This window comes from Schistocerca serialis, chromosome 3 (genome assembly GCF_023864345.2).
Source record: "Schistocerca serialis cubense isolate TAMUIC-IGC-003099 chromosome 3, iqSchSeri2.2, whole genome shotgun sequence".
Classification (NCBI taxonomy): domain Eukaryota; kingdom Metazoa; phylum Arthropoda; class Insecta; order Orthoptera; family Acrididae; genus Schistocerca; species Schistocerca serialis.
The window spans coordinates 360,334,219-360,361,348 of record NC_064640.1 but is presented as its reverse complement, the minus strand read 5'-3'; the positions used below and the strand labels follow the sequence as shown (position 1 = coordinate 360,361,348).

The window sequence follows — 27,130 nt, the reverse complement described above, 5'->3', positions numbered from 1 at the left end:
AACACTGCTAACACTCCCTGAGAATTCATCCTTTCTCTAAGGACACTGTAGGCCAGCAGTCCCACTAAACATGATTGCACACCTTTAGAGTACAGAGCGACCGCGTTCTTTCTCTGATGTACAGGACGGAACCACTAGGCACCGTTCAAAATTATTCGACGAAATTTGTACGTGATATGAAGCAACAAAAGTTGCTTATGCTTTTCCAGCCCTCCTGTTTCGTCGCTTCTGTGGCGTGAGCACGACGGGGTGTGACATTGTAAAATGCGTAAATAAAACTCCAAAGTGTCCCTTTAACACCCCTTCGGTGTCACTCACCCACCTTCGTTGAGTGTGTAAAAATTGTACAGACAGAACCGGTGACGAGAGTCTTAGCCGTCGGCTGGTAGACTATGCTGACGCTTTTGTGCCTTCTAGTAGGCCTTCTGGAATTTGTGAAGTGTCAAGGGGGTTGCCTAGGATTCCGTCACAGCTTGTCTCTGTTCAGTTAAATTTTTAAAGTACTCAACAAAGGCAGGTGGGTAGCACCGAGGGTCCTAGAAGAATCCTTCGCCATTGCATTCATGTATGTGTCATTGTCGCACCACTCCGTAATCACGCCACAGGAGGGCTGGAAAAGCACAAGCAGCTTTTGCTGCTTCGTATCGTGGTTACATTTCGTCCAATGGTTTTGAACACTCCCTAGTAGTTCCACCCTGTACACCAGAGCAAAAATTGCGGTGGCACTGACCTCCAAAGGGGTGAGATCACGTTTAGAAGTGTTATTTGTCCGCGATGTCCTTAGAGGCGGGCTGGATCGTCCGGGGATCAGTCTCAAAGGTTGTCAAGAACCTAGTCCTGTTGCTAATCACACTGCAAACTGTCGCTCTCGACTGCGAAATATGGGGACATCAACGCCCCAACGACAAGGGTGGATTCATTGACACCCTTTATGCCGCTTTTGCGTGTCGATTCTGAGCGGCGGCGTGTCTGAAATGTTTTCGTCGGCCACCCGTAAGATAATCGCATTATTTAAATTCTAGGTACCTCAGTTTTGACCTCCGTCGGAGAGGCGTCAAATGAAGGGTTGAAATGTGGGTAAGAGGGTGTGACGACCTTCTGATCATTCACGACGGCATTTGGCAGAATTGCAGTGAAATTTGATGCCAACGTGACATCATTAACCTACCGTGCAACTCATATGAACTTCTGAGAGTGGTCTGTTTTCTCGCATGTGTCGACGCCGCACTGTTTTAAGCGTCGCCCAGTGTGAGGGTCAGACATCACATGGTAACATACAGTTTTTATTTTGTTGTCCCATGTAATTATTTTTTCTCCTAATAAAGCTGCTTCGATTTCTGGATTACTTGCTTTAATATTTTGCTGTATTCTTTGTAATTCATTACAGAGCTGTTCCTAGATAGTAAATATAGTCTCCTTTTTGTCCCACATGATATCTTTATTCCTTGTGTAATCCATGGTTTATTTTTTGACTTCTGTGTGATTTGAGTTACATTTAAGAGAAAACAATTTTCAAAAGTGGAGGTAACTTTATTAATGAATGCTTTGTACTTTCCATTTGAGTCAGATGTATTGTAAACATCTATCTGGTTGATGTCTGAACAATTTCCTGAATTTCTCAATTTTTGACTTATTTATTACCCTCCTGTACTCAGGCTTAATAGATTTTTATCTTGACAAGTTTCAAAATTTAACACAAGTCGCTACATATCGTGATAAGATAGCCCATTTACTATTGGTTTTGTAATATGACGTTTTTCGTAGATCTGTTTACAAAGATATTATCAACAGTAGTCTCAGATCATTTACATATCCTAGTTGCAAAGTTTACAGCAGGAAGTAAATTGAATGATAGTGTTACTGACTGCAATAATTGTTCACTGACCGAGCTTTTCAATAAATCCACATTAAAAGTCACGAGCAACCACTTTTTCCTTGTTGTTTATTGTGAGATGGGAGAAGAGAGCTTCCAGATTTTTTGTGAAGAGGTTAAAATTCCCTGAAGGTGACCTCTATACACCTACTATTATAAAGGATTTATCACGAAATACTACTTCTGTTGCACAAGCTTCTAAGTGCTGCTCTGAGCAAAATTTATTAATATCAATATTCCTGAAATCAAAACTGTTTCCTACAAGTATGGCAGTTCCCCCTTGCTCCATTTTTTCTCTACAGAAGTAAGAAGCTAAATTGAATCCTGCAACATTTAACTTGTATATCCAGTGGTCACATGATGTTCAGAGATGCAGATTATATCAAATGGTTTGCTCAACTAATTCTTCAACACAAATAAGCAACTCATTAAGCTCACCCCTTAGTGCTCGGATAGTCTGATGCAACAAGCACTGGCTGAATTACAACTGGATGAACCTAATTTTCCTATCAATTCCTGAGTATCTCTAGTTTCAATCAGATCCTGCCTGCATGAATTGTGTATCTTAAAATTTGTTTTCTGGCAGCCTGTTTTATCAATGTGGATGTCATTTTCAGACTGTCTCTGAACATCTTTTGTTTCTGCCCTCTTCACCCTAAAAACTGCTGTTCTTTCACTTGTAACCACTAGTACTTTACCACTTGTAACAGTGCCCCCCCCCCCCCTAAGTTATTTGCTGTTAGCCCAGACAGTTTTCCCTTCACTTTTTCTGTCGAGGTGAAGGCCATGCCCAATATAGTCTCACCTGCTGATCGAGTCAACATGTACCACACCGATATGAGACCCCATACCTGATCCAAGCAGCCGTTTCACCTCTAAATTAACTCTCCTAACAGAAGAATTTAAATGGGACCGGTCATGGCGCCTCAGAACAGACAAGCCCAACACCAGTACGTCTCGTTGCTGAAGTTATCTTTACCAGGTTACTCAACTGAATAACTAGGGTTCCTATTTATGCTGTTGCCGGTCCCACTCACTATTACCACCGTGTCTTCCTTTGTGAAGTGAACCTATATCCTCAATCACCTGACCAAGACTTTCACTAGGTTTAAAAAGCTTGTGACCTGATAACCTGTTCTTAGTTCATCCTGCAACAGTTGGCCATCACCTCTGCCACGTGAACTACCTAACTACAAAACTTCCTTCTTTTTCACAACTTTTTCTGGCTTCTCACTTTTCAAACACTTTTTGAAAGTTTGTTGCGTCCTGTCTACTAAATCTACTTGTGGCTCAACAGTTTCCAACTGTGACAACATATCAAACCTGTTTTCCACATTCACAACCACACTGTCTGAGAACGTCCTATTCTTATTTCTTCTATGACCTGTTGTCACTTCCCACCTCTCTTTTCCCTTCTCCCCCCTTAGCTTTTCCAGATCTTGTTTCACTTTACCTAGTTCCGCGTGAAGGGCAGCAATCTTCTCCTCCTGTTCCACTATCCTCCTATCTCTACAGCAAATCCTACACAACCAGTGAACCTTGTTTCTTTCTCCAATTCCCACGCCGCTGCAGTCACCCACATGAAAGAAACTGCAACAACTCTCACACCACACCGTGGAACTAACAATCCTATGGCAAGTCATACACTTCTCGCTCATGACAAACAAATTTTAGCTTTAGTCTGAGTTAAAACAATAACTTCCTAGACTGCTCAATTAATATATTAAAGTTTTTAGAAAGTTTAGGCTTAAAATTGGGATGCTAATTCAAAACTTCCGGAGAAAAAAAAACGATTTAACCTCTATTGCTTACGTGACGAAACAAAAGGTAAACAAAGCACTGAGCCTACACTATATAAACTTTTCACTTATTTTGGAACTTTTCACTTCGGCTACATACTAGAGAATCAAATGTATAGCGTGTAAGAATACACCAACAACACAAACTTTACTTTACTGAAATAATCACGTAAGTTACAGTATACGACAACGTAAACAAAACCTAGTCCAAAATTCGAGCCTATGAAATGTGGTCTTTTTCCGGAAAATACGCGCAAAATGTTAAAACTTCAATTGATAGCTTACAATATGTATTAATTTACGTATTTGCGATGTAATATTGCCTCAATTAATTGTTGCTACTCAAACCCTTACCTTAGCGAGAGCTATGAATGTACACCACTCATCAACCAAAGATGACGTCAGACGGTCAATCACACCTTTTATTTGGAAGTTTTAAGAAGATTGTGCAACAGTGTTCGTCATAAAAGACCCGATTTGTGGCAGCCAGGAGACTGGTTCTTCCACCACAATAATGCACCTGCACACACAGTCATCTGTATTAGACAGTTTTTGGCTAAAAATGGCATGGTTCCCTGCCCCACCTTATTCACCTGACCTGGGTCCGTGCGACTTTTTCTTATTTCCAACATGAAAAGGGGCATGAAAGGACACCGATTTGACAACATTCAAGAAGTCAAGAAAAAAAAAAAAAACGAGGGAGGAGCTGTCAGCCATTTCCAAAGATGACTAAAACTGTTTAGATCAGAGGAAGCACCGATGGGACAAATTTATTAGTTGTAATGGAGAATATTTTGAGGGGGACAAGGTTGTTTTGTAAACAGTTTGAAAATATATAGCTTTTAAAAAATAATTCGGATGTTTTGGGTGCCTCCTCGTATTATACTGGATTTGAATTCGATGAAGATCATAAGACAAATTTTGGCAATATGTTAAAAATTTATATACCGCATATCTTTGAATCCAAGACGAGGTTTTTTCCCGACATTTCGTGACAAGTAGCAGGGGATATCTTGGATTCACGGCACATGATGTGAAATTTTTTTTCTTTACCAAACAGAACCTCGACTTCCCACTAAGCTGTAAGGCCACTCTCTGCCACGCCTACCGCTTTAACCGTGAACGTATGCATGTACTTGGAGCATCGTTGTACGACGGCTGGAACTGTTAGTTGCAGCAATTCTTTTCTTTTTTTTCGGTTGTTGTTCGACTTTGGAGATCCCACTTGTGAATTGTGCAGTTAAGTATGTAACGGACAGTAGGGTGGAACACCGTGGTTCAACTCTTACCACCTCTAGACGTGTGGGATGGGGAGGGCGCGAGAAGCCGTCACATTTAAAAATATTCGATATCTATCGACATTAATATCGAAATTGTAGTTTGCTCTGTCGCTAACCTCAATGGTGACAGTTCCGAGAGAGGACAGATAGCGACGTATCAGTGGGGGACCACAGTCATATAGAACTTTTTGAAAGAAATTTCCCCATTAGACTGTAAATTTCTATTCATTTATTTTACATGGTCATAATTGCAGCTTGATGGCCATTACCAAGTGCAAGTATAAATGTTACAAAATGTCTAACAACCTTAGATGACATGTTATCGTCGAAACAACATATCTGGTCTTATAAACCAGTCCCACTCTATAGGATATTGCCAGGCCACATATCACCAACTTCGATCCGAGTCACAAACCGAAGAGCAAATTCAGAACACTGCCGCGTATCATGAGATTTCAGTTGATGCGCTGTGTGGATCTTGTACGAATGCCAGGATAAAATAAACCGTAAAACATTCCAGAACTGTTGACCACGGAATGGGCAATGTACGTGACAGTACACGAGCATTAGCAGAATCCCTGGCACGTACTTCACGGTCAGTTACAGCAGCAACAATCCCTTCAGTAACTTCCGCCGAGATGAGAGCCCACTCGCGTTTTCGAATTCCAATATCATCGTTCTGAAACCATTTAATGACATCGTGCCTCTCCTCAGACCCTTCAGTCGGCGATACTCTCGCAATGCAGCACTGTAACTGCTGCCGTTCACATAAAGCACTTACAGCGCACAGTCTCTCTTCTCGAGAGCCATACTGTTAGCTTACGTTATGGCTTGTCAAATGGCAGCGTAGGTATCATACAAACTGTGTACAGTGCCCCCACAACCCACTCCCAGATGACATGTGTTTTCCTCAACTGGCACGTGGGTTGTCACCACTTCCTCACTCCCATCCCCCTCCACTTCCCCCTCCCTCTCCCCTCAACAACCCTATTGGCAGTAATTTCGAATCTTGGCGGGAATTTCGAATTTTGGTGGGAATTTCGATTTTGGTTGGGAATTTCTTTGACCCAGGACACATTAAAGCCAACATTTTTTTGGCGTAAATCGTTTCCACACTAATGCATTAGCATATCTTTCAAGAATCGCTGCCATGCAATAATTACAGCCCACAATGGACCTCCCTGAGTAGATGCACTTATATCATAACAACCCAGTACATTGGTGTTAAGACAGATCCATGTTTTCAGTATACTTATGGCATTCTTACATACAAGTTGTAACTAGATTCCCTTTACAGATTTTGAGGACAGTTTCTCTACACCAAAAGAAGAAAAAATGCGAGTAAATGTGGGCTTTAAACCGCATATCATAACAGCTATGACCACATGTTCAATAGAGGAGATGTTTGATAGTAGTGAAAATGAACAAGTTCTCATAGTTTGTAAGGTATGTGTTTTACAGCCCATGTTTACTAGACTTTTTTCTTGTTTTGGAGTAAGTAAAATGTCCTCAAAGTCCGTAAAGGGAATTTGGTTACACCCTTCAAACCGATGGATTTTAAGCAACCCACAACGCCTTCGAAGACTGTACACGAGATTTTCATATTCTGTTACTCGACACACGCAAATTGTTGGTTCTACAGAAAAAATAAACATGAAATTTTTGTAGGAAATTTAATGTGGTTAAATTTTATACTTGGTTACGTTTGCGCTAGAGGCCACCGTTTTCAAGTTATTCAAGGAAAACGCGTTTGAATTTCTATTTTGAATAATTCGAAAACTATGGCAGTAGTAGGTAGCTAGCGGCATGGGTGCAATTTTAATATAAAATTAATATGCAAATTAATTAAATTGATCGATTAATTACGCCCCTAACCATGCCCCCACAACCCACTCCCAGATGACATGTGTTTTCCTCAACTGGCACGTGGGTTGTCACCCCTTCCTCACTCCCATCCCCCTCCACTTCCCCCTCCCTCTCCCCTCAACAACCCTATTGGCAGTAATTTCGAATCTTGGCGGGAATTTCGAATTTTGGTGGGAATTTCGAATTTGGTTGGGAATTTCTTTGACCCAGGACTGCGATGACGTCTCACCCCACCCCCTACCCTGGAAATGAAGGGAAATTAAAAATGATGGTTCCCTTTTTGGGACTCAAACCATGGTCCTTCTGGGCGGAAAGCACACTACCCCTAGAAACAGCCCAGATGCGGGAGAGGAAGTTTAGGTTGCTGATCTTTATTTATTTTGGTTGGGAAACTGAAGTAATGAACCCCTAATTACGAAATTAGTCATAAAGATTGGGCCTAATTACATAACTATAGGTATAGCGCTACACAAGCACTGCCTAAAATAGCAATACAGTTCACCAATTGACAAGTCCATACAAACGGTTTGTCCTGCTGGAAAAAAATTTTACAATACGACTCAAAACTACTGGCAGATGCACTCAGACTCTACCCTACACCTACAAGCTAGCGGGAAAAAGTTTGGATGTGAGGTATTAGCTTTATTTTATTTTTATTTTCTGGTGGGAAATACATTCAACTGATGAGAAGCTGGTGTTAGAGAGGAATTTAATAAGAGTATTACCTGTAAGCGTGCAGCTGAGAGCTGCATCTATCGATGTTTGACTTCAAAGTTCGCTACAGATGCCTGCTCGACAATCACTCTGCAGCCCAGGTGATTGAAGCCAACACACACTACCGCAACTGATGGCAAATGCGTCACTGTTCTAATTACACATCGAAATTGTCGTGAAAAAACCAGCACTCGTAATCAATGCGTCATAATGGAATACATGTACTGGGGATTGGGGAAAAATCATCATAATAACACAACTACCGCAAAAAACGACCCCAAAAGATTACAGAGGGTCAGCAGTTGCAACTGTGTCCTAGAGGAACGCTCATGAACTAACCAACTTGAAGGTAGTCCGACTCTCTCCCCTCCCTTCCGCCCCTCATCCCTCCCTCTCCTCACTGTAGGCAGGGATAGAGTCCTGCCACGGGTGGTCCACAAAGAGATTCTTCTGGTGGCATTAATATATTGTCTCCAGTCTGCGGAAAACAGTCACAGGTAGACAAAAGACAAGAACAAGACGTTTCATGCAATCTGTATCTCTCGGAAAACCAATGTGCACTCCGTGTGCATACCGGGGGGAGTCATTCCAGATGTGGAATGGGTTCTTCCGGATGCCATGAAGGGTACAGGGTGCACCCATCTGCAGGTGGTCGTCACCAATGATGTGTGTCGCTATGGATCGGAGGAAATCCTCTCTGGCTTCCGGCGGCTATCTGATTTGGTGAAGACTGCCAGTCTCGGTAGCGGGATGAAAGCAGAGCTCACCATCTGCAGCATCGTCGACAGGACTGACTGCGGACCTTTGGTACAGAGCCGAGTGGAGGGTCTGAATCAGAGACTGAGACGGTTCTGCGACCGTGTGGGCTGCAGATTCCTCGACTTGCGCCATAGGGTGGTGGGGTTTCGGGTTCCGCTGGATAGGTCAGGAGTCCACTACACGCAACAAGCGGCTACACGGGTAGCAGGGGTTGTGTGGCGTGGGCTGGGCGGTTTCTTAGGTTAGATGGCCTTGGGCAAGTACAGAAAGGGCAACAGCCTCAACGGGTGCGGGGCAAAGTCAGGACATGTGGGGACCAAGCAGCAATCGGAATTGTAATTGTCAACTGTCGAAGCTGCGTTGGGAAAGTACCAGAACTTCAAGCACTGATAGAAAGCACCGAAGCTGAAATCGTTATAGGTACAGAAAGCTGGCTTAAGCCAGAGATAAATTCTGCCGAAATTTTTACAAAGGTACAGACGGTGTTTAGAAAGGATAGATTGCATGCAACCGGTGGTGGAGTGTTCGTCGCTGTTATTAGTAGTTTACCCTGTAGTGAAGTAGAAGTGGATAGTTCCTGTGAATTATTATGGGTGGAGGTTACACTCAACAACCGAGCTAGGTTAATAATTGGCTCCTTTTACCGACCTCCCGACTCAGCAACATTAGTGGCAGAACAACTGAGAGAAAATTTGGAATACATTTCACATAAATTTTCTCAGCATGTTATACTCTTAGGAGGAGATTTCAATTTACCAGATATAGACTGGGACACTCAGATGTTTAGGACGGGTGGTAGGGACAGAGCATCGAGTGACATTATACTGAGTACACTATCCGAAAATTACCTCGAGCAATTAAACAGAGAACCGACTCGTGGAGATAACATCTTGGACCTACTGATAACAAACAGACCCGAACTTTTCGACTCTTTAAGTGCAGAACAGGGAATCAGTGATCATAAGGCCGTTGCAGCATCCTTGAATATGGAAGTTAATAGGAATATAAAAAAAGGGAGGACGGTTTATCTGTTTAGCAAGAGTAATAGAAGGCAGATTTCAGACTACCTAACAGATCAAAACGAAAATTTCTGTTCCGACACTGAAAATGTTGAGTGTTTATGGAAAAAGTTCAAGGCAATCGTAAAATGCGTTTTAGACAGGTTCGTGCCGAGTAAAACTGTGAGGGACGGGAAAAACCCACCGTGGTACAACAACAAAGTTAGGAAACTACTGCGAAAGCAAAGAGAGCTTCACTCCAAGTTTAAACGCAGCCAAAACCTCTCAGACAAACAGAAGCTAAACGATGTCAAAGTTAGCGTAAGGAGGGCTATGCGTGAAGCGTTCACTGAATTCGAAAGTAAAATTCTATGTACCGACTTGAGAGAAAATCCTAGGAAGTTCTGGTCTTACGTTAAATCAGTAAGTGGCTCGAAACAGCATATCCAGACACTCCGGGATGATGATGGCATTTAAACAGAGGATGACATGCGTAAAGCTGAAATACTAAACACCTTTTTCCAAAGCTGTTTCGCAGAGGAAGACCGCACTGCAATTCCTTCTCTAAATCCTCACACAAACGAAAAAATGGCTGACATCGAAATAAGTGTCCAAGGAATAGAAAAGCAACTGGAATCACTCAATAGAGGAAAGTCCACTGGAGCTGACGGGATACCAATTCGATTCTACACAGAGTACGCGAAAGAACTTGCCCCCCTTCTAACAGCCGTGTACCGCAAGTCTCTAGAGGAACGGAGAGTTCCAAATGATTGGAAAAGAGCACAGGTAGTCCCAGTCTTCAAGAAGGGTCGTCGAGCAGTTGCGCAAAACTATAGACCTATATCTCTGACGTCGATCTGTTGTAGAATTTTAGAACATGTTTTTTGCTCGAGTATCATGTCGTTTCTGGAAACCCAGAATATACTATGTAGGAATCAACATGGATTCCGGAAACAGCGATCGTGTGAGACCCAACTCGCTTTATTTGTTCATGAGACCCAGAAAATATTAGATACAGGCTCCCAGGTAGATGCTATTTTTCTTGACTTCCGGAAGGCGTTCGATACAGTTCCGCACTGTCGCCTGATAAACAAAGTAAGAGCCTACGGAATATCAGACCAGCTGTGTGGCTGGATTGAAGAGTTTTTAGCAAACAGAACACAGCATGTTGTTATCAATGGAGAGACGTCTACAGACGTTAAAGTAACCTCTGGCGTGCCATAGGGGAGTGTTATGGGACCATTGCTTTTCACAATATATGTAAGTGACCTAGTAGATAGTGTCGGAAGTTCCATGCGGCTTTTCGCGGATGATGCTGTAGTATACAGAGAAGTTGCAGCATTAGAAAATTGTAGCGAAATGCAGGAAGATCTGCAGCGGATAGGCACTTGGTGCAGGGAGTGGCAACTGTCCCTTAACATAGACAAATGTAATGTATTGCGAATACATAGAAAGAAGGATCCTTTATTGTATGATTATATGATAGCGGAACAAACACTGGTAGCAGTTACTTCTGTAAAATATCTGGGAGTATGCGTGCGGAACGATTTGAAGTGGAATGATCATATAAAATTAATTGTTGGTAAAGCGGGTACCAGGTTGAGATTCATTGGGAGAGTGCTTAGAAAATGTAGTCCATCAACAAAGGAGGTGGCTTACAAAACTCTCGTTCGACCTATACTTGAGTATTGCTCATCAGTGTGGGATCCGTACCAGATCGGTTTGACGGAGGAGATAGAGAAGATCCAAAGAAGAGCGGCGCGTTTCGTCACAGGGTTATTTGGTAACCGTGATAGCGTTACGGAGATGTTTAATAAACTCAAGTGGCAGACTCTGCAAGAGAGGCGCTCTGCATCGCGGTGTAGATTGCTCGCCAGGTTTCGAGAGGGTGCGTTTCTGGATGAGGTATCGAATATATTGCTTCCCCCTACTTATACCTCCCGAGGAGATCACGAATGTAAAATTAGAGAGATTAGAGCGCGCACGGAGGCTTTCAGACAGTCGTTCTTCCCGCGAACCATACGCGACTGGAACAGGAAAGGGAGGTAATGACAGTGGCAGGTAAAATGCCCTCCGCCACACACCTTTGGGTGGCTTGCGGAGTATAAATGTAGATGTAGATGTAGAACCCTCTGGAACATCAACGAAATTCCAGAGAACTCTCCATATCACTTTTTCAAACGTCTGCTGCTTAGAAAACAGAAAGCCCTCCACCTAAAGCGACCGCAGACCCCAAAGTAGCCTCCTACGAATCTGGTTGCAGAGTCTTCAGTATAATGCATCCCTGATGAGCACGTGGCTGGGCAGTAAGCGTTATCGACGCCGACAAAAGCTACACATACAATAGAGCGCAACGCCAGCATCCCTCAGAACAAAACCGAGATAAATGAGGGCTATCCTGACCACGAGTTGGTTATCTAAAAGGACAGCTGCAACCTCCTACGGAACTCAGCCACCACGCCTCTAGTAACCAAGCCAGCAAGTGCATGCCGTGAAAGCAATTTACTGTAACATTTGTTCTGCCTGTTCTGACATGGTCATATTACGCTGTTATTACTGGTGCTAAATATAGAAAGATGTCACACATTTGGGTAAGAAATATGTGGTTTCAGCCTTTCAGTGGTATAATGAAACATTACGTTACATTTTCTGTTTGGTTTGCATATTTTTAGGAGACATTTATATTAAATCTCATTGACCCATACAGGTGCTAAAAGGTTAGGCTATGTATGCTGTTAGGCACACAAATTTATTGATGACAATGTGTCTGCTGTGGGCCTGGTGATTAGACACAGCAATGTTTGTCATATTTGGTATTTATTAACTTCCCGTAACCTATGTCAAAACGACAATTTGTCACTACTCTCCCTCATGTGCAATTTTCTATAAAGTTTCAGATCTGACAGTGGCCAGCTGGTTTAGCCGAAACTTTCTTTCTTTCTTTCACTGGTGCCATGTCCCGCGCTGACGCAGGGTCGGCATTGTTAGGAACGGATTTGGCAAGGTTAGTGGAAAGGAGTGGCCGGATGCCCTTCCTGCAGCCACCCCGTACCCACCGGGATGGAATTGGTGTACCCCTACTGTCTGCGTCGAGTCTACGAACGTGTTCAGATATCTACGAGTCGTGTAACTGAAGCGGAACGTGGGGACCAGCCTGGTATTTACCTAGCGGGATGTGGAAAACCGCCTAAAAACCACATTAAGGCTGGCCGGCACACTGTCACTCATCGTTAATCCGCCGGGCGGATTCGATCCGGGGCCGGCGCGCCTACCCGAGTCCAGGAAGCAGCGCGTTAGCGCTCTCGGCTACCCTGGCGCCGGCTGGAGTGGCCGAGCGGTTCTGGGCGCTACAGTCTGGAACCGCGAGACCGCTACGGTCGCAGGTTCGAATCCTGCCTCGGGCATGGATGTGCGTGATGTCTTTAGGTTAGTTAGGTTTAAGTAGTTCTAAGTTCTAGGGGACTTATGACCACAGCAGTTGAGTCCCATAGTGCTCAGAGCCATTTGAACCATTTGGCTACCCTGGCGGGTTGGCTTAGCCGAAACTAGTTACCATGAATGTAAGCAAATTTTGCGATACTGATTGCGAAAGGATTATTTATAAGAATTCATAAATTCTAACATTTTGTAGAGCGCTTGTCCCCGACCTGACTATGCTCCGCCATAGTCTGACCAATGCCTACTTTGAAAACTATCATTTAGACTTTTGTTCACTTCTGTTCAGGGCAAGATACAGGGGATAGACAAAAATATGGAAACACCAAAAAACAACACATTATAATGCCTAATATCGTGTTGGAATTGAAAAGAGCTTCCAGCCATCTCGGAATTGATAAATACAGGTCCTGCATGGTTTTCAGTGAAATCTAGTACTATTGTTCGGGTAAAATAGTGGCATATTCAGGTAACGATGATGCTGGTGGACAGCGATTACGCAACGTTCTCTTCAAAGTAGAAAACAAAGATTGAATAATACTGAGATATGGTGACTGTGGTGGTCAAGGGAGATGCTACAATTGATCCTCGACCGCACAAAACCAGTCCTGGATGGTACGAGGTGTGTCAACAGCCACCCTGTCGTCTTCGTACACAGTATCACCAAATGTTCAAATGTGTGTGAAGTCTTATGGGACTTAACTGCTAAGGTCATCAGTCCCTAAGCTTACACACTAATTAACCTAAATTATCCTAAGGACAAACACACACACCCATGCGCGAGGGAGGACTCGAACCTCCGCCTGGACCAGCCGCACAGTTCATGACTGCAGCGCCCAAGACCGCTCGGCTAATCCCGCACGGCACAGTATCACCATTGGAGCCCAAATACTATACCGTAGAATGGACCTGACCAGCTGAAATCTTAACACAGCCCTTGGCAGGATTGAGACGTTTCAGAATAACCATGGGGACAATGGCTTTATGGCTTCGGTAGCACGTTTTTCTCTTACGGGCGATTGCAACACTGATGAGTGGTTTTGGAATTTCAGTTCGCTCTGCAGTTCCCAACTTGAGGAACTCCCTTTGTGTTGTTTTGCCATTGATAAGGTTTACGTGTACGACATTCAGTTCTGTAGTGACTTTTGTAGCTGTCGTCCACTAATTTTCCGTCATAATCCTGTCCAATAACCGTCCGCCAAGATCACTAAACACACACTTTCGTCCGCGGTGTGACTTGGTGGACGATGCTTTTCCATTTTCCCTGTGTGCATTATAAACCTTCGATACGGTGCCTCTTGAAACACGAAGCACTTGGGCTCACTTGCTTCACCAAACGAGCACCAACTATTTTCCCACGTTCGAATTTATTAATTCCAACACAGTGCACTCATAACTACACAGAACACTGTTCTGACAAAGACTGACGTTGCGAAGGTGCCGTTGTGACGTTCGTGGTCAAATACAACAGCGCAACCTGCCAGCTTGGCTAGAATCTGAATTTATGTTCAATCATGCATGTATCGCGACGTTTCCATATTTTTGTGTAATCCATGTATGTGGTGTGGTTTTAGATGCAGCGATTTTTAGGTGTATTTTCATGAGAATATGACGGTTGGCCATCTAACTCCAATTTACCCTCGTATGACAGGTTCAGTAATATTGCAAGACACCAGTGGGACTATGGGAATACTTGTACCTAATAAATCAGTGATCTGTATCGAGCATCCCCTCTTGATATTCAGATCGTCCCACTGCAGTTCAGATGTATGAAATGAGATATGCCCAAGGAAACAGAACAGGGGGGTGGCCCTGACAAATGAAATGTAGCTATAGGTCTCTTATTAAATAAATAAGTGTAGGTGCAGGGAGGGGTTACGTTCATCTACTGAATTAAAATCATGTTTTATTGACAAAGTTTGACCGATGTCAAACAACATTGGACATGAAATTACAAATCTGATTATCTCACAAACTGGAGGTGAGTGCACGAAGGAATCTGAAACCGTGCAAATTAGTTCCCTCCGATATTGGGTAGGAAATGATAGTCCACGGAGGAATGGGACAAACTGTGGTAATAAGATCGCCGTGTACCTAATTGAATAGCAAATGTGGTGCCACGTTGGTCACGACGATTACATCTATTCCGAAAAGTGAAAGGGTTAAACATGCATGACGATCAAATAGCAAAGTTTTGGCCAGGGTATCAACCCACAATACGTGATCGATATAAGTCCCTAGTTATATGAAGCATAGAAACGCGCCTATTTCCACGTCAGTGCTACTGACTCGCCTCACTGCTGTGTGAACTTACACTCAATATGTGGAGCTGGAGCGTGAACTGGCGCTGCAGCAGGTGATGGACTGCAGAAGGCTGTCGCGCACATCTCAAATGTGGGGCGTGTAAGCCACACTAATCTTCAAGCCCCAATCGCTAACCCAAACGACGAATCTTGAATATCTACTGTCGAATCCCAAAACTGAAATTTTAGTGACAGTCTTGAATCTAGAATTGAGATTCTTAAATCGTGAATGACTCCAAAACTTTCCTTCTGGCATACCATCGCTCACAATACCACCAAAATTACACCAGTTTGAAGGACTGTCTCAACCTCAGCCGATTGGAGTCCACGTCTGACAAAAATACCGCTGCTTCAGAAAGTTGAGAGTTTCAACGAATGGCGGAACTCTGTTTCTAAAGTTTGCAAACATTGAGCAAAGAGAATGTAGTCTGGTGTCCGTGTCAAAACTCCACATGGCCTGTTCCTAAATATCAGCGCCAGCAAGGCGTCGGCAGACTACAAATTTGTCCATTATCAATGGCACTATGCATTTCATATGTAATGAACTGATCTTATCATGCTGGCCCGGCCAGAGGCACTCACTGTTCACAGCCCAACGTCCAGTCATCCCCGTCCACCTTCTCTGTGTCGCTTTTAATCACAAGATATGCCACTGAAAAATGCCATAGCCTCGTAGACGTAATTTTCACTATAAAGCTGCCCATTCACAGGCCGACTGGTTGGCCAACCCTCCCTGCTGAGCTAGTCTTCCCCAACACTTTCACTTTTTTGGTGCACGATTTTATAGCGGTTGAGTCCAGGGTGTCCACACCCAGTAGCTGAGTGGTCAGTGCGACAGACTGTCAATCCAAAGGGCCCGGGTTCGATTCCCGGCTGCGTCGGAGATTTTCTCCGCTCAGGGACTCGGTGTTGTGTTGCCCTAATCATCATCATTTCATCCCCATCGACGCGCAAGTCGCCGAAGTGGCGTCAAATCGAAAGACTTGCACCAGGCGAGCGGTCTACCCGACGGAAGGCCCTCGTCACACGCCATTCATTCAGTCCAGGGTCTGGGTACTTCAGCTCCACTGATGCACCGCTACCTGCTAGCATCGGCCTCTACCTGCCACCTCATACTCTGTCCTTTTCCCTTCTGTTTCAGCATGGCGAAAGCTGTCACATGAGTGGGCGCAGGTAGTGCCCCCCACGCAGTCACAATGTGCCTACACATAATCAGACAGGTTGGCGACCAAGTCAGTGGTTTTAGAGGTGGGGGGGGGGGGGGGGTGTTGGCTGATTTGTCGGCCTGTGAATGCCGGCTATGGGCCCCCAGTCTGCTTAAAAGTTCGTCCCCTCAAATGACACTTGCCTACTGCCCACCAGAATGGACGGGATGGCACGGCAGCTGACCACTGCCTCACAACAGTTCAGATCCCAGCTTATTTCGAAACCCCTGTCCTAACTGCCCCTTATCTGTGTCCAGTCCCGTGGCGGGTTTCAACATGCCTAAAAAGAAGGGAAAACGATGGAGTGTGGGGTGGCAGGTTGATGTCTGGGCTAGCAGGTAGTGGAACACCAATGGAGTCAATGCACCCAGACTCTGGATCCAACCGCTATAAAATCGTACACCACAAAGGCAAATGTGTCGGGGCAGACCCGCTCGGCAGGGCGAGGTTTGGCCAACCAGTCAGTCTGTGAATGGGTGGCTTAAGGGAAATGCCTTGGACACAGCTCGGCTTCTATAATCACTAACTACATTCAGACTGACTACCGAATGATACATTTCAAAATATAAAAGAGTGACATCTGCAGTAATCATTCCTACCCTGTCTACGAATCAAATCTACATTACGCATGCATTAGTTTACGAAGAGAAAAACTGCATATCGTACTACTAGAGTTGCACTCTATCTAAACTATGGTTCAGTCGTTTTGGTAAAATACGTAAGTGACCTGGTGAATGGTTCAAATGGCTCTGCGCACTATGGGACTTAACATCTGAGGTCATCAGTCCTCTAGAACTTTATAACTACCTAAACCTGGTAAATGGTAGGATTGCTGGTACTGTTGGTAGCATTGGTAGGGAAAGAAACAAACGAATGTGTAAGAGAGAAACTGGGTGCCAACAACTACTCTGCTTTTGTTTATTTTCGCACATCGTTAAGTGTTAATCCACTGTATATTCTACATCCTTACAAAACATAAATTGCATTTCGCAAGTAATAAAAATTAGTTAATCACATAACATCTGCGCTTTTACACTACTTGCCATTAAAATTGCTACACCACGAAGATGACGTGCTACAGACGCGAAATTGCGAAATTTAACCGACAGGAAGAAGATGCTGTGATATGCAAATGATTAGCATTTCAGAGCATTCACACAAGGTTGGCGCCGGTGGCGACACTTACATCTTGCTGACATGAGGAAAGTTTCCAACCGATTTCTCATACACAAACAGCAGTTGACCGGCGTTGCCTGGTGAAACGTTGTTGTGATGCCACGTGTAAGGAGGAGAAATGCGCACCATCAGGTTTCCGATTTTGATAAAGGTCGGATTGTAGCCTATCGCGATTGCGGTTTATCGTATCGCGACATTGCTGCTCGCGTTGCTCGAGATCAAATGACTGTTAGCAGAATATGGAATCGGTGGCTTCAGGAGGGTAATACGGAACGCCGTGCTGGATCCCAATGGCCTCGTATCACTAGCAGTCGAGATGACAGACACCTGTCTGCATGTCTGTAACGGATCGTGCAGCCACGTCTCGATCCCTGAGTCAACAGATGGGGACGTTTGCAAGACAACAACCATCTGCACGAACAGTTCGACGACGTTTGCAGCAGCATGGACTGTCAGCTCGGAGACCATGACTGCGGTTACCCTTGACGCTGCATCACAGACCAGAGCGCCTGCGATGGTTTACTCAACGACGAATCTGGGTGCACGAATGGCAAAACGTCATTTTTTCGGATGAATCCAGGTTCTGCTTACAGCATCATGATGGTCGCATCCGTGTTTGGCGACATCGCGGTGAACGCACATTGGAAGCGTGTATTCGTCATCGCCGTACTGGCGTATCACCCGGCGTGATGGTATCTGCATCTACATCTACATTGATACTCCGCAAGCCACCCAACGGTGTGTGGCGGAGGGCACTTTACGTGCCACTGTCATTACCTCCCTTTCCTGTTCCAGTCGTGTATGGTTCGCGGGAAGAACGACTGTCTGAAAGCCTCCGTGCGCGCTCTAATCTCTCTAATTTTACATTCGTGATCTCCTCGGGAGGTATAAGTAGGGGGAAGCAATATATTCGATACCTCATCCAGAAACGCACCCTCTCGAAACCTGGCGAGCAATCTACACCGCGATGCAGAGCGCCTCTCTTGCAGAGTCTGCCACTTGAGTTTATTAAACATCTCCGTAACGCTATCACGGTTACCAAATAACCCGGTGACGAAACGCGCCGCTCTTCTTTGGATCTTCTCTATCTCCTCCGTCAACCTGACCTGGTACGGATCCCACACTGATGAGCAATACTCAAGTATAGGTCGAACGAGAGTTTTGTAAGCCACCTCCTTTGTTGATGGACTACATTTTCTAAGCACTCTCCCAATGAATCTCAACCTGGTACCCGCCTTACCAACAATTAATTTTATATGATCATTCCACTTCAAATCGTTCCGCACGCATACTCCCAGATATTTTACAGACGTAACTGCTACCAGTGTTTGTTCCGCTATCATATAATCATACAATAAAGGATCCTTCTTTCTATGTATTCGCAATACATTACATTTGTCTATATTAAGGGTCAGTTGCCACTCCCTGCACCAAGTGCCTATCCGCTGCAGATCTTCCTGCATTTCGCTACAATTTTCTAATGCTGCAACTTCTCTGTATACTACAGCATCATCCGCGAAAAGCCGCATGGAACTTCCGACACTATCTACTAAGTCATTTATATATATTGTGCCATATATATATATGGGGTGCCATTGGTTACACGTATCGGTTACCTCTTGTTCGCACTGACGGCACTTTGAACAGTGGACGTTACATTTCAGATGTGTTACGACCCGTGGCTCTACCCTTCATTCGATCCCTGCGAAACCCTGCATTTCAGCAGGATAATGCACGACCGCATGTTGCATGTCCTGTACGGGCCTTTCTGGATACAGAAAATGTTCGACTGCTGCCTGGCCAGCACATTCTCCAGGTCTCTCACCAACTGAAAACGTCTGGTCAATGGTGGCCTAGCAACTGGCTCGTCACAATACCCGTCACTACTCTTGAGGAACTGTGGTATCGTGTCGAAGCTGTGTACACGCCATCCAAGCTTTGTTTGACTCAATGCCCAGGCGTATCAAGGCCGTTATTACGGCCAGAGGTGGTTGTTCTGGGTACTGATTTCTCAGGATCTATGCACCCAGATTGCGTGAAAGTGTAATCACATGTCAGTTGTAGTATATTTGTCCAATGAATACCCGTTTATCATCTGCATTTCTTCTTGGTGTAACAATTTTAATGGCCAGTAGTGTATATAATCAAAGCAATTACTTTCGATCCAACTACAGTTTAGATGCACAAAATATAAAAATCTATATTATTATTATTATTATTGTTTTTTACACTCAACAGAACGTTTTTCGTCATGATCAAAGGCAAGAGTTTCCTGTTATTATTGGTAAGTTCGGAAGTTGTTTGTGAATTACAGAAACATGTTATATGTAATCTCGACGACGTATTGGAAAAATGTTTGGTGTGCTTTGCTTTACATTTTTTTAATTTCGCCTTTTTTTTAGGACATTGCGTTTTCTAGCGCTATATAATAGATCTACTTTTTTTTTATTTTTCCTTCAATGTCCCTCTGTTTCAGGTTACAAATCAACAATTTTCGAATAAAATCTTAATTAAACACTAACAATTTCAAGTTTGCTACAAATATTGTTTATTTTTAAGTAAGAGATAGAAGGATAACTATGCGAAAAAAAAATGTTTCGTAGGTTACGCGGCCCTGTATATATCCTTACTCAGTTTCTACACGGTTCACTGCTTTCAATTTCTAGGGGAATCTAGTAAAGCACCGATAGTATATGCAAACAAAAAGATGGAAATGAGATAATGCCCGATATTTATGCAACACACCTAACATACAGGTAACGAGGTTGTGAACTTACCTTAAATCCAGCCTTGTCGTCAAATGTTAAATCAAGCCTTGTCGTCAAATATATGTCTCGATGCTCGTTGTCAAATATGTAGGGTCCAATAACCCTACCTTATCGGTTAGCTAGACCAACAATTCAAACAAATTGTATTAATGAGTTTTATTACAAAAAAGAAAAGTCCAATACTTAACTTTGTCAATTACACAGATGTACCGAAAGCAAAGGGCGACATACAAAATAAGCAATCTCTTCAGTATACCAGTTCTCAAGTTTGTGTTACATAGATTGTACAAGCGAAGTAACGATCGTTGACGCTTCTATCCAAGTCTCTAGTCTTGAAGCTTCTATTCAACTGGGCCATCGCCAGTCGGTCGCGGCTCTTATGTGCTTCTCACACAGGGGCCGCTGCTGTCGCGTTGTCGTCCTGGCGAGGGGTCGATCAGCGTATGATTGGCTGACGTCTTCTCACAGCCATCTCCTCTCTATCGTTTCCGACTGGCGTGCCGGTGCTTTACTTTACGCCGTAACATAACTGACCAAAGTTACGAAGAAAACTACTGTAGCCAACGCTTCCTTGAGATAGTGTACAGCATATACAGGTGAACATAATGAAACCCACAAACTGCAAGGACGTATTCCTGATTCGAAATGGAGGAAAAAAGGTCCTATGGACTTGTGTCTGGGAATTCATGGTGTGCATGCAACGACAGCAAATTGTCCCGGAACACAGTGCAGCGCAACCATACTACCAGTGGTACCGGTAAACTTGATGTGGTAGGAAGATTACCATCGCTTATGTCCTACAGCTCCTGCAAGTTACCCTCTGTAGTACTGGTGTCACAAATGCGTGTAGTCCACGAAGTTACAGGCCCCTGCGAGTTACTGCTGGGGTATCAATTTCTATCGGGTGGGTTTAACCAACCGGTAAAAATGTGAAGGCAACGCATAACGCAATCTTTAAAACCACTACAGAAGGCACTTATTCTGGGCTTAATAGGCAGCATAGAGCTTTTATTTACTTTCATTCGTCGACCCAGCATGCGACTGAGGTAGTGACTAACTTTCACCTATTCTTTATGATGAAGGAAATTCTTTATGATGAGGAAATAATCAGTCGAGAATGTAGGTTAATTGATATTTACTTAATACCTATTGCATTTCAACAACCAGTCGTGTATTTATTGTAATAGTTACTGTCCATTCTTATGCAATAGCGGGGCCTCCCATATTACACATCATCACAATTGCTCTCTCTAGTTAACACGATTATCTTTCGCCAAGTAATTATGGAAAGGGAGAGGGGAGGGCAGCTTCAGCGGAATTTTATGCAGGCACACAATTATACTTAAACCTGTTCCTTCTATTGATATTAAGTTTAAATGCTACAGGTCACGCAGAAAAAGTTCACCAAAGACACTAACAGCGAATTCGGTCAGGGTGGAAGGGTATCTGCCTAAGTATTTCAATTTTCATTAAAACGTATGCTGAAGAGGGAGTAGCAAGCGGTACACTTGACTATGACTGCCGTTTTGGCTTAATCCTGCGTTCCATCATATGGCAGGAAAATATTGCAAGTCTTTATCCCATCAATTGGCGTTAACATCCGATCTTTCCCTAGATACAAGAGTTTAAACCGTGTATTCTATGTGACGCACTTCATTATAAGCAAATCAAATAGTTTTGCGGGCACAAGAAACATTTACTGACTAGCATGTTGATACTATTCCACACACATGGCCAAGTTGCGGTAGCCAACATAAATGCAAAAATACCGACACACAAGATTATTCCTTCCCTATCTTACACTCACGCACTACCGTATAGTTATTCACTCGTGTTGTGTACATGATCAGACTGAAACTGCACTTCACCAATGTGGCGATTGTTCCAACCGACCACGTGGCGGGAAACCAAGTACACAAAGAAAACATATGAGAAATTAAAAAAAAATCCACCAAAATAATACTTTAAAAGAAACATCACATTAAAACACATTACATGAGACAACTTCTGTTAGGCACAGAGCAATAATACGACCGTGAGCAAGGGTCATGGTGCATGCTGACCAAGGCACAAACGCAAAGTTCTTACTGAAACTTGATCAAATTACCAAAATAAACTCCCTTATCTGATTCCAACATCTGGACATAAGTAACGAACAGATTTGAAACATTCTAATACCTTCGTTAATATTACCACAAGTCGAGCTACGTCTCCACGTCTGTCCAGCACCGCTACCGTGGAACAAGTGGACCTGCGGTCACATCGCCTAACCGTTGCTCGTTCTAAAGATGGTGGAGGGGGTGGTTCACCAACCTAACCTTCGCGACCTCTCGGACCTGATTTGCACACTATCTTTGCCAAATTTGTTCGCGTTTAGGGATTGGTACTATCCTACCACTGAACCACTCTACTCATACCATACTACAACCTCTGACTAAAGCTTTCTGTTACTTCACATTGTTTCTCATTCATACAGCCCAGGTCTCACAAGGGAAAGGATGCAAGGAAACGTGGCACACACGAAATAAAATGAATAAATAAACACCGTGTGGTCCATTCTCTCCTGCCTGTTACCCACTGTTTTATTTCTGCCGAGTAAAAACACTCTCGCTATCAATTCTCTTGTACCGGAATTCTATTGAGAAAAATATGGAACTGTACAACAAGTTCTGTGTCAGCAGTACAGAGGCGCATTGCATCTGCATCATAACAGATGTTCAAAGTGGCCTCCATGGGAATGCAGGTGTTAAGGATAGTAGCGGTTGTCAAGCAAGATACACGTAATTGTAGTTTTGGCTTACACCGTGTTAGTGGGCCACTTTCCTTAAGCACGTACTAGAATTTGCCTCATTATCCATTAGAATGCAGTCCTCCAAATGCGGTTCACACCCAGTCCGCACCTCCCTGCACGTTCATCTGTCTGAAAGGACCCATGATCACATACAATCCCAAAAAGGGATCGAAATGTTGTGTGATGTGGTTGGTGTCTGAGAGGATAATTGTTTTGGTATAGCCGTGCCGCCTCTCGACCGTTTCCATCTGCTTGACCATACATAAACACCATCCCGGCTTCTTCCTGACATGAAAACCGGACCATTCTCCTGCTTACAGTACGCTGCGTCAATCACACAGACTGCAGCACACAAGGAACACACTGCGCGTGGTCAGAGGAACTGTCTTTCGTCAACGGCATCTACCATGGCAACAATGCATTTCCGGATATGTGTTCATACGAAGTTCTTTCCTCCATTTCCAGTCAGGAATCCATCTATGCAGTTTGTCGGTTTTATTTATGTTCACCTTATATATGGTTTCTGTTTTCTGAGTCATGTCTGAAAGAACAGATACCGCATATCTACATATATATAGTTTGGTACATTCAGTGCAGATGCAGACCTAGGCTCCACGTCTTACGGGAATCAGCAAAATGCTGCGAGTAATGAGGATAATGGCAAGGGCACTACATTAGTAGTGTTTGGATAAGTTGAGAATTTGGGTCTAACGGGAGGCGTTCCAGGACAGTCTCTTCAGCTGCAGAGACCACTGTATCTGGATGTCTTAGTGGCCAGAGCATCTGCCTAGTAAGTAGGAGACCTCCCAAGTCCTAATCCCGGGCTGGCACAAATTTTCAACTTTCCCCACCGACTTTAATCAATGCCCGCTCGCAGACAGTGTGTCTTTATGTCTTAAAGTCTACAGTAGCCTACGGTGGTTTTACAACTCTACGTATTACTAAATTAATTCCAGTGCGTAATAAAAATGAAATTTCTGTACGTATGTTTACGTTGTGTGTACGGCCTATGATTGCAGGCGAATTCGAAAGTCAAGCTGCTGGTCCGAAGTCACGCACTCCGAGAAGAGGCGTCACCGCCTCCAGATCCTGATGCACAGCACGAAGGAGAAGAAGAAGAAGAGGAGGAGGAGGAGGAGGAGGAGGAGCAGGAGGAGGCGGACGCACAGCCGGAGCCGCAGCCTCAGGTAGAGGCAGAAGCAGCGGGGGAGAGCGAATCGGCGGCCGCCGCGACTCCGGAGGGGCAGCAGGAGGCCGCCGACCTGCCCGCGCAGCAGGCCAGCCTGAGCGTGGCGCGCCCCGCCTCCAGGCACAAGGTGCGCCGCCAGGGCAGCAACGACGGCTCCTCGCCCTCGCTCTCCAGAGGTAAGCCACCCACATTCACTGTCTGATCGGTAGCCGGACATCTCCGTGTAATGCCGAATTGACCACTAGATGTCACGAGAGGCGTACACGCCAATATAAAAGGAGGTGGGCAGTACTGTGTTGTAAGTCTCTAGAGAAGTAGTAACAGCAAAATGGTTCTGTCAGAAGAGCTCAATGACTTCCAACGTGGACTAGTCATTGCGTGTCATCTGAGTAATAAATCCATCATGGAGATTTTGAAAGTGTTGTTAATAAAAATTCTCTATTTAAACTAGACTGAACTGCATGTGACTGCTTTAGTCTTTAATAAAACTTGCATCTGACTGCGTATTTAACTGAACTGAACTTTATCTGACTGCATGAAAATATTGTTGGAAAATACACATCTGACTGCATGAAAGTTTAGTGATAAAAATAAATGAAAATCACCAACCTGCATCTGACTGCGTCTGTGGACTTAGCTCGTGCACTCCTTCCCGTTTAGCCGATAATAAAACATATATTCAACTCAGCCGTAGTGCAATGGCATAAAATTGTCATTCTAGATAACTTTACTCATTTTGGCCCTGTTTGTTACTTAATAAAAATTCTGTCCTGATCTGAATAATTTGCCAACTGTGCAATGGCATATAGATTATTTTACTCTGATAAATGAAATTATTAGCTTTACTCATGGGAACTTTACTTTAATGTACATTTTGGTTCAATGCGAGCACAGGATGCGGAGAACGACATAAGGTGTGAGATGAAACTCTAATTTTATCTAAAAAATATTTATCGTTCAAACTTTTAAGGCACATGTGAAAAACTAAAAATAACTTCTATAGCATGGATTTACGAGAAAGTTTCACAAAACGCTCATTGCATCAACAATGGGATTTCTATCTAGCTTTTAGACATTATTTAACCAAAGAAAACCTATTTTATTAATTATTCTTTCTAGTTTCCCCAGGTATGTGCCGAGTTTCGCTCAATATATAGCTTATTATGTGCGTAGCGCCAGTTCTCACTTTGATGCTGTCACGACCCGGCTGCCTCCTGTAGGCATCTAGCTCCGACTCGAATCACGTCTGCTGTCTCTGCGCATCTCCTCACCACTACTCAAACTTTTACCGCGTGCACCTAGCTCTGTTAACTGTCAGAGATCTTACTACTCGAAGATGTACTACTCGTCCAACCTTGTGGTTGGGAACTATCGACAATTTTCACTGGCTCTATCCTGATCGAATCTCAGCACATACATTTCAATTTCATTCCTTCTAATGCTGCCCAAGTCGACTGTTGGTGATGGATTGTGAAGGAACAACCGCAGCTAAACAAAGGCCAAGCAGACCTCGTGTACTGACGGACAGGGCTTCAAAATGGTTCAAATGGCTCTGAGCACTATGGGACTTAATATCTGCGGTCATCAGTCCCCCTAGACTTACAATTACTTAAACCTAACTAACCTGCCGGTGGCAGAATTCGAACCTGCGACCGTAGCAGCAGCGCGGTTCCGGAATGAAGCGCCTAGAACCGCTCGGCCACAACGTCTGGCTACGGACAGGGCCTGTCGATCATGAAGAGCGTGGTAGTAAAAAATCGTTCGAAATCAGCGAAAGGAATCACACGTGAGTTCCAAAGTGCTACCAGCAGTCCAGCTGGTGGACAAATGAAAAACTTGAAAAAATTCCGAGAAAATACACAAATATTTAGAGAACAGAAGTCAGACTTTGTGCAATATTTGAAATGAAGAATTTCATCAGGCTTCTAATCTACACTGCTGTATTCCAATCGAATAACGATTAGATTACATTAGATTAGTTTTTCGTTCCATAGATCCATGCTGAGGAGATCCTCGTGGATGTGGAACATGTCAATTTTTTTAAGCTGAAATAACAATATCAATATTATGAATATATGCAATACATCATTTGTTTCTATTAAAAAATTCGTCAATGGACTAGAAGGAGTTGGCCACTAGTAAGTCTTTCAGGCTCCTTTTAAATTGATCTTTATTTGTAACTAAATTTTTTGTTTGCTGGCAAATCATTGAAGATGAGTGTTCCTGAGTAGTGGACCCCTTTTGAACTAAAGTAAGTGCTTTTAAGTCTTTGTGCAGATCATTTTTGTTCCTGGTATTGTATGTATGAACTGAGCTGTTTGTTGGAAGAAGAGATATATTATTTATGACAAATTTCGTTAAGGAGTAAATATACTGAGAGGCAGTGGTTAGTATACCCAGTTCTCTGAAGAGGTTTCTACATGACGTCCGTGAATTTACTCCACAAATAATATGTATTACACGCTTTTGGACTCTGAAAACTTTTGTTTGACTTGAAGAGTTACCCCAAAATATTATACCATATGACATTATGGAATGAAAGTAGGCAGAGTGTGCAAGCTTTTTCATTTTTATGTCGCCTGTGTCTGCTAACACTCGAATTGCAAATACAGATTTGTTAAGGCGTTTCTGCAGTTCTGTGGTGTGCTCCTCCCAACTGAATTTATTATCAAGTTGGAATCCCAGGAATTTAAGACTGTCAACCTCTTCTATCTGCTCTTCTTCATACTTTATGCCTATGCTGGGTGGAAACCTCTTACAGGTTCTGAATTCCATGTAGTGAGTCTTTTCAAAGTTTAATGTCAATGAGTTGGCTTTAAACCATTTATTAATATCCATGAAAATATCATTAGCAGATCTTTCTAGAACTACACTCGACATACTATTTATTGCAATACTTGTGTCATCTGCAAACAAAACGAACTCTGCTTCTGGCAGTGTAAATGATGAGAGATCATTAATGTACACAAGAAAA

The 27,130-nt window shown here is 43.6% G+C and overlaps 1 protein-coding gene across 7 annotated transcripts in view; it reads left to right on the top strand.

The window, feature by feature from the left end:
- The window catches only part of LOC126470165 (cAMP-regulated phosphoprotein 21), a 1,039,480-nt gene that overhangs the window by 643,897 nt on the left and 368,453 nt on the right, over nucleotides 1-27,130 (top strand). For all 7 annotated transcript variants that reach the window (XM_050097798.1, XM_050097794.1, XM_050097797.1 and 4 more), the window contains one exon: nucleotides 23,987-24,332. In XM_050097798.1, coding sequence (XP_049953755.1) covers nucleotides 23,987-24,332 — 346 coding nt within the window. The remainder of the gene's footprint in view (nucleotides 1-23,986; nucleotides 24,333-27,130) is intronic.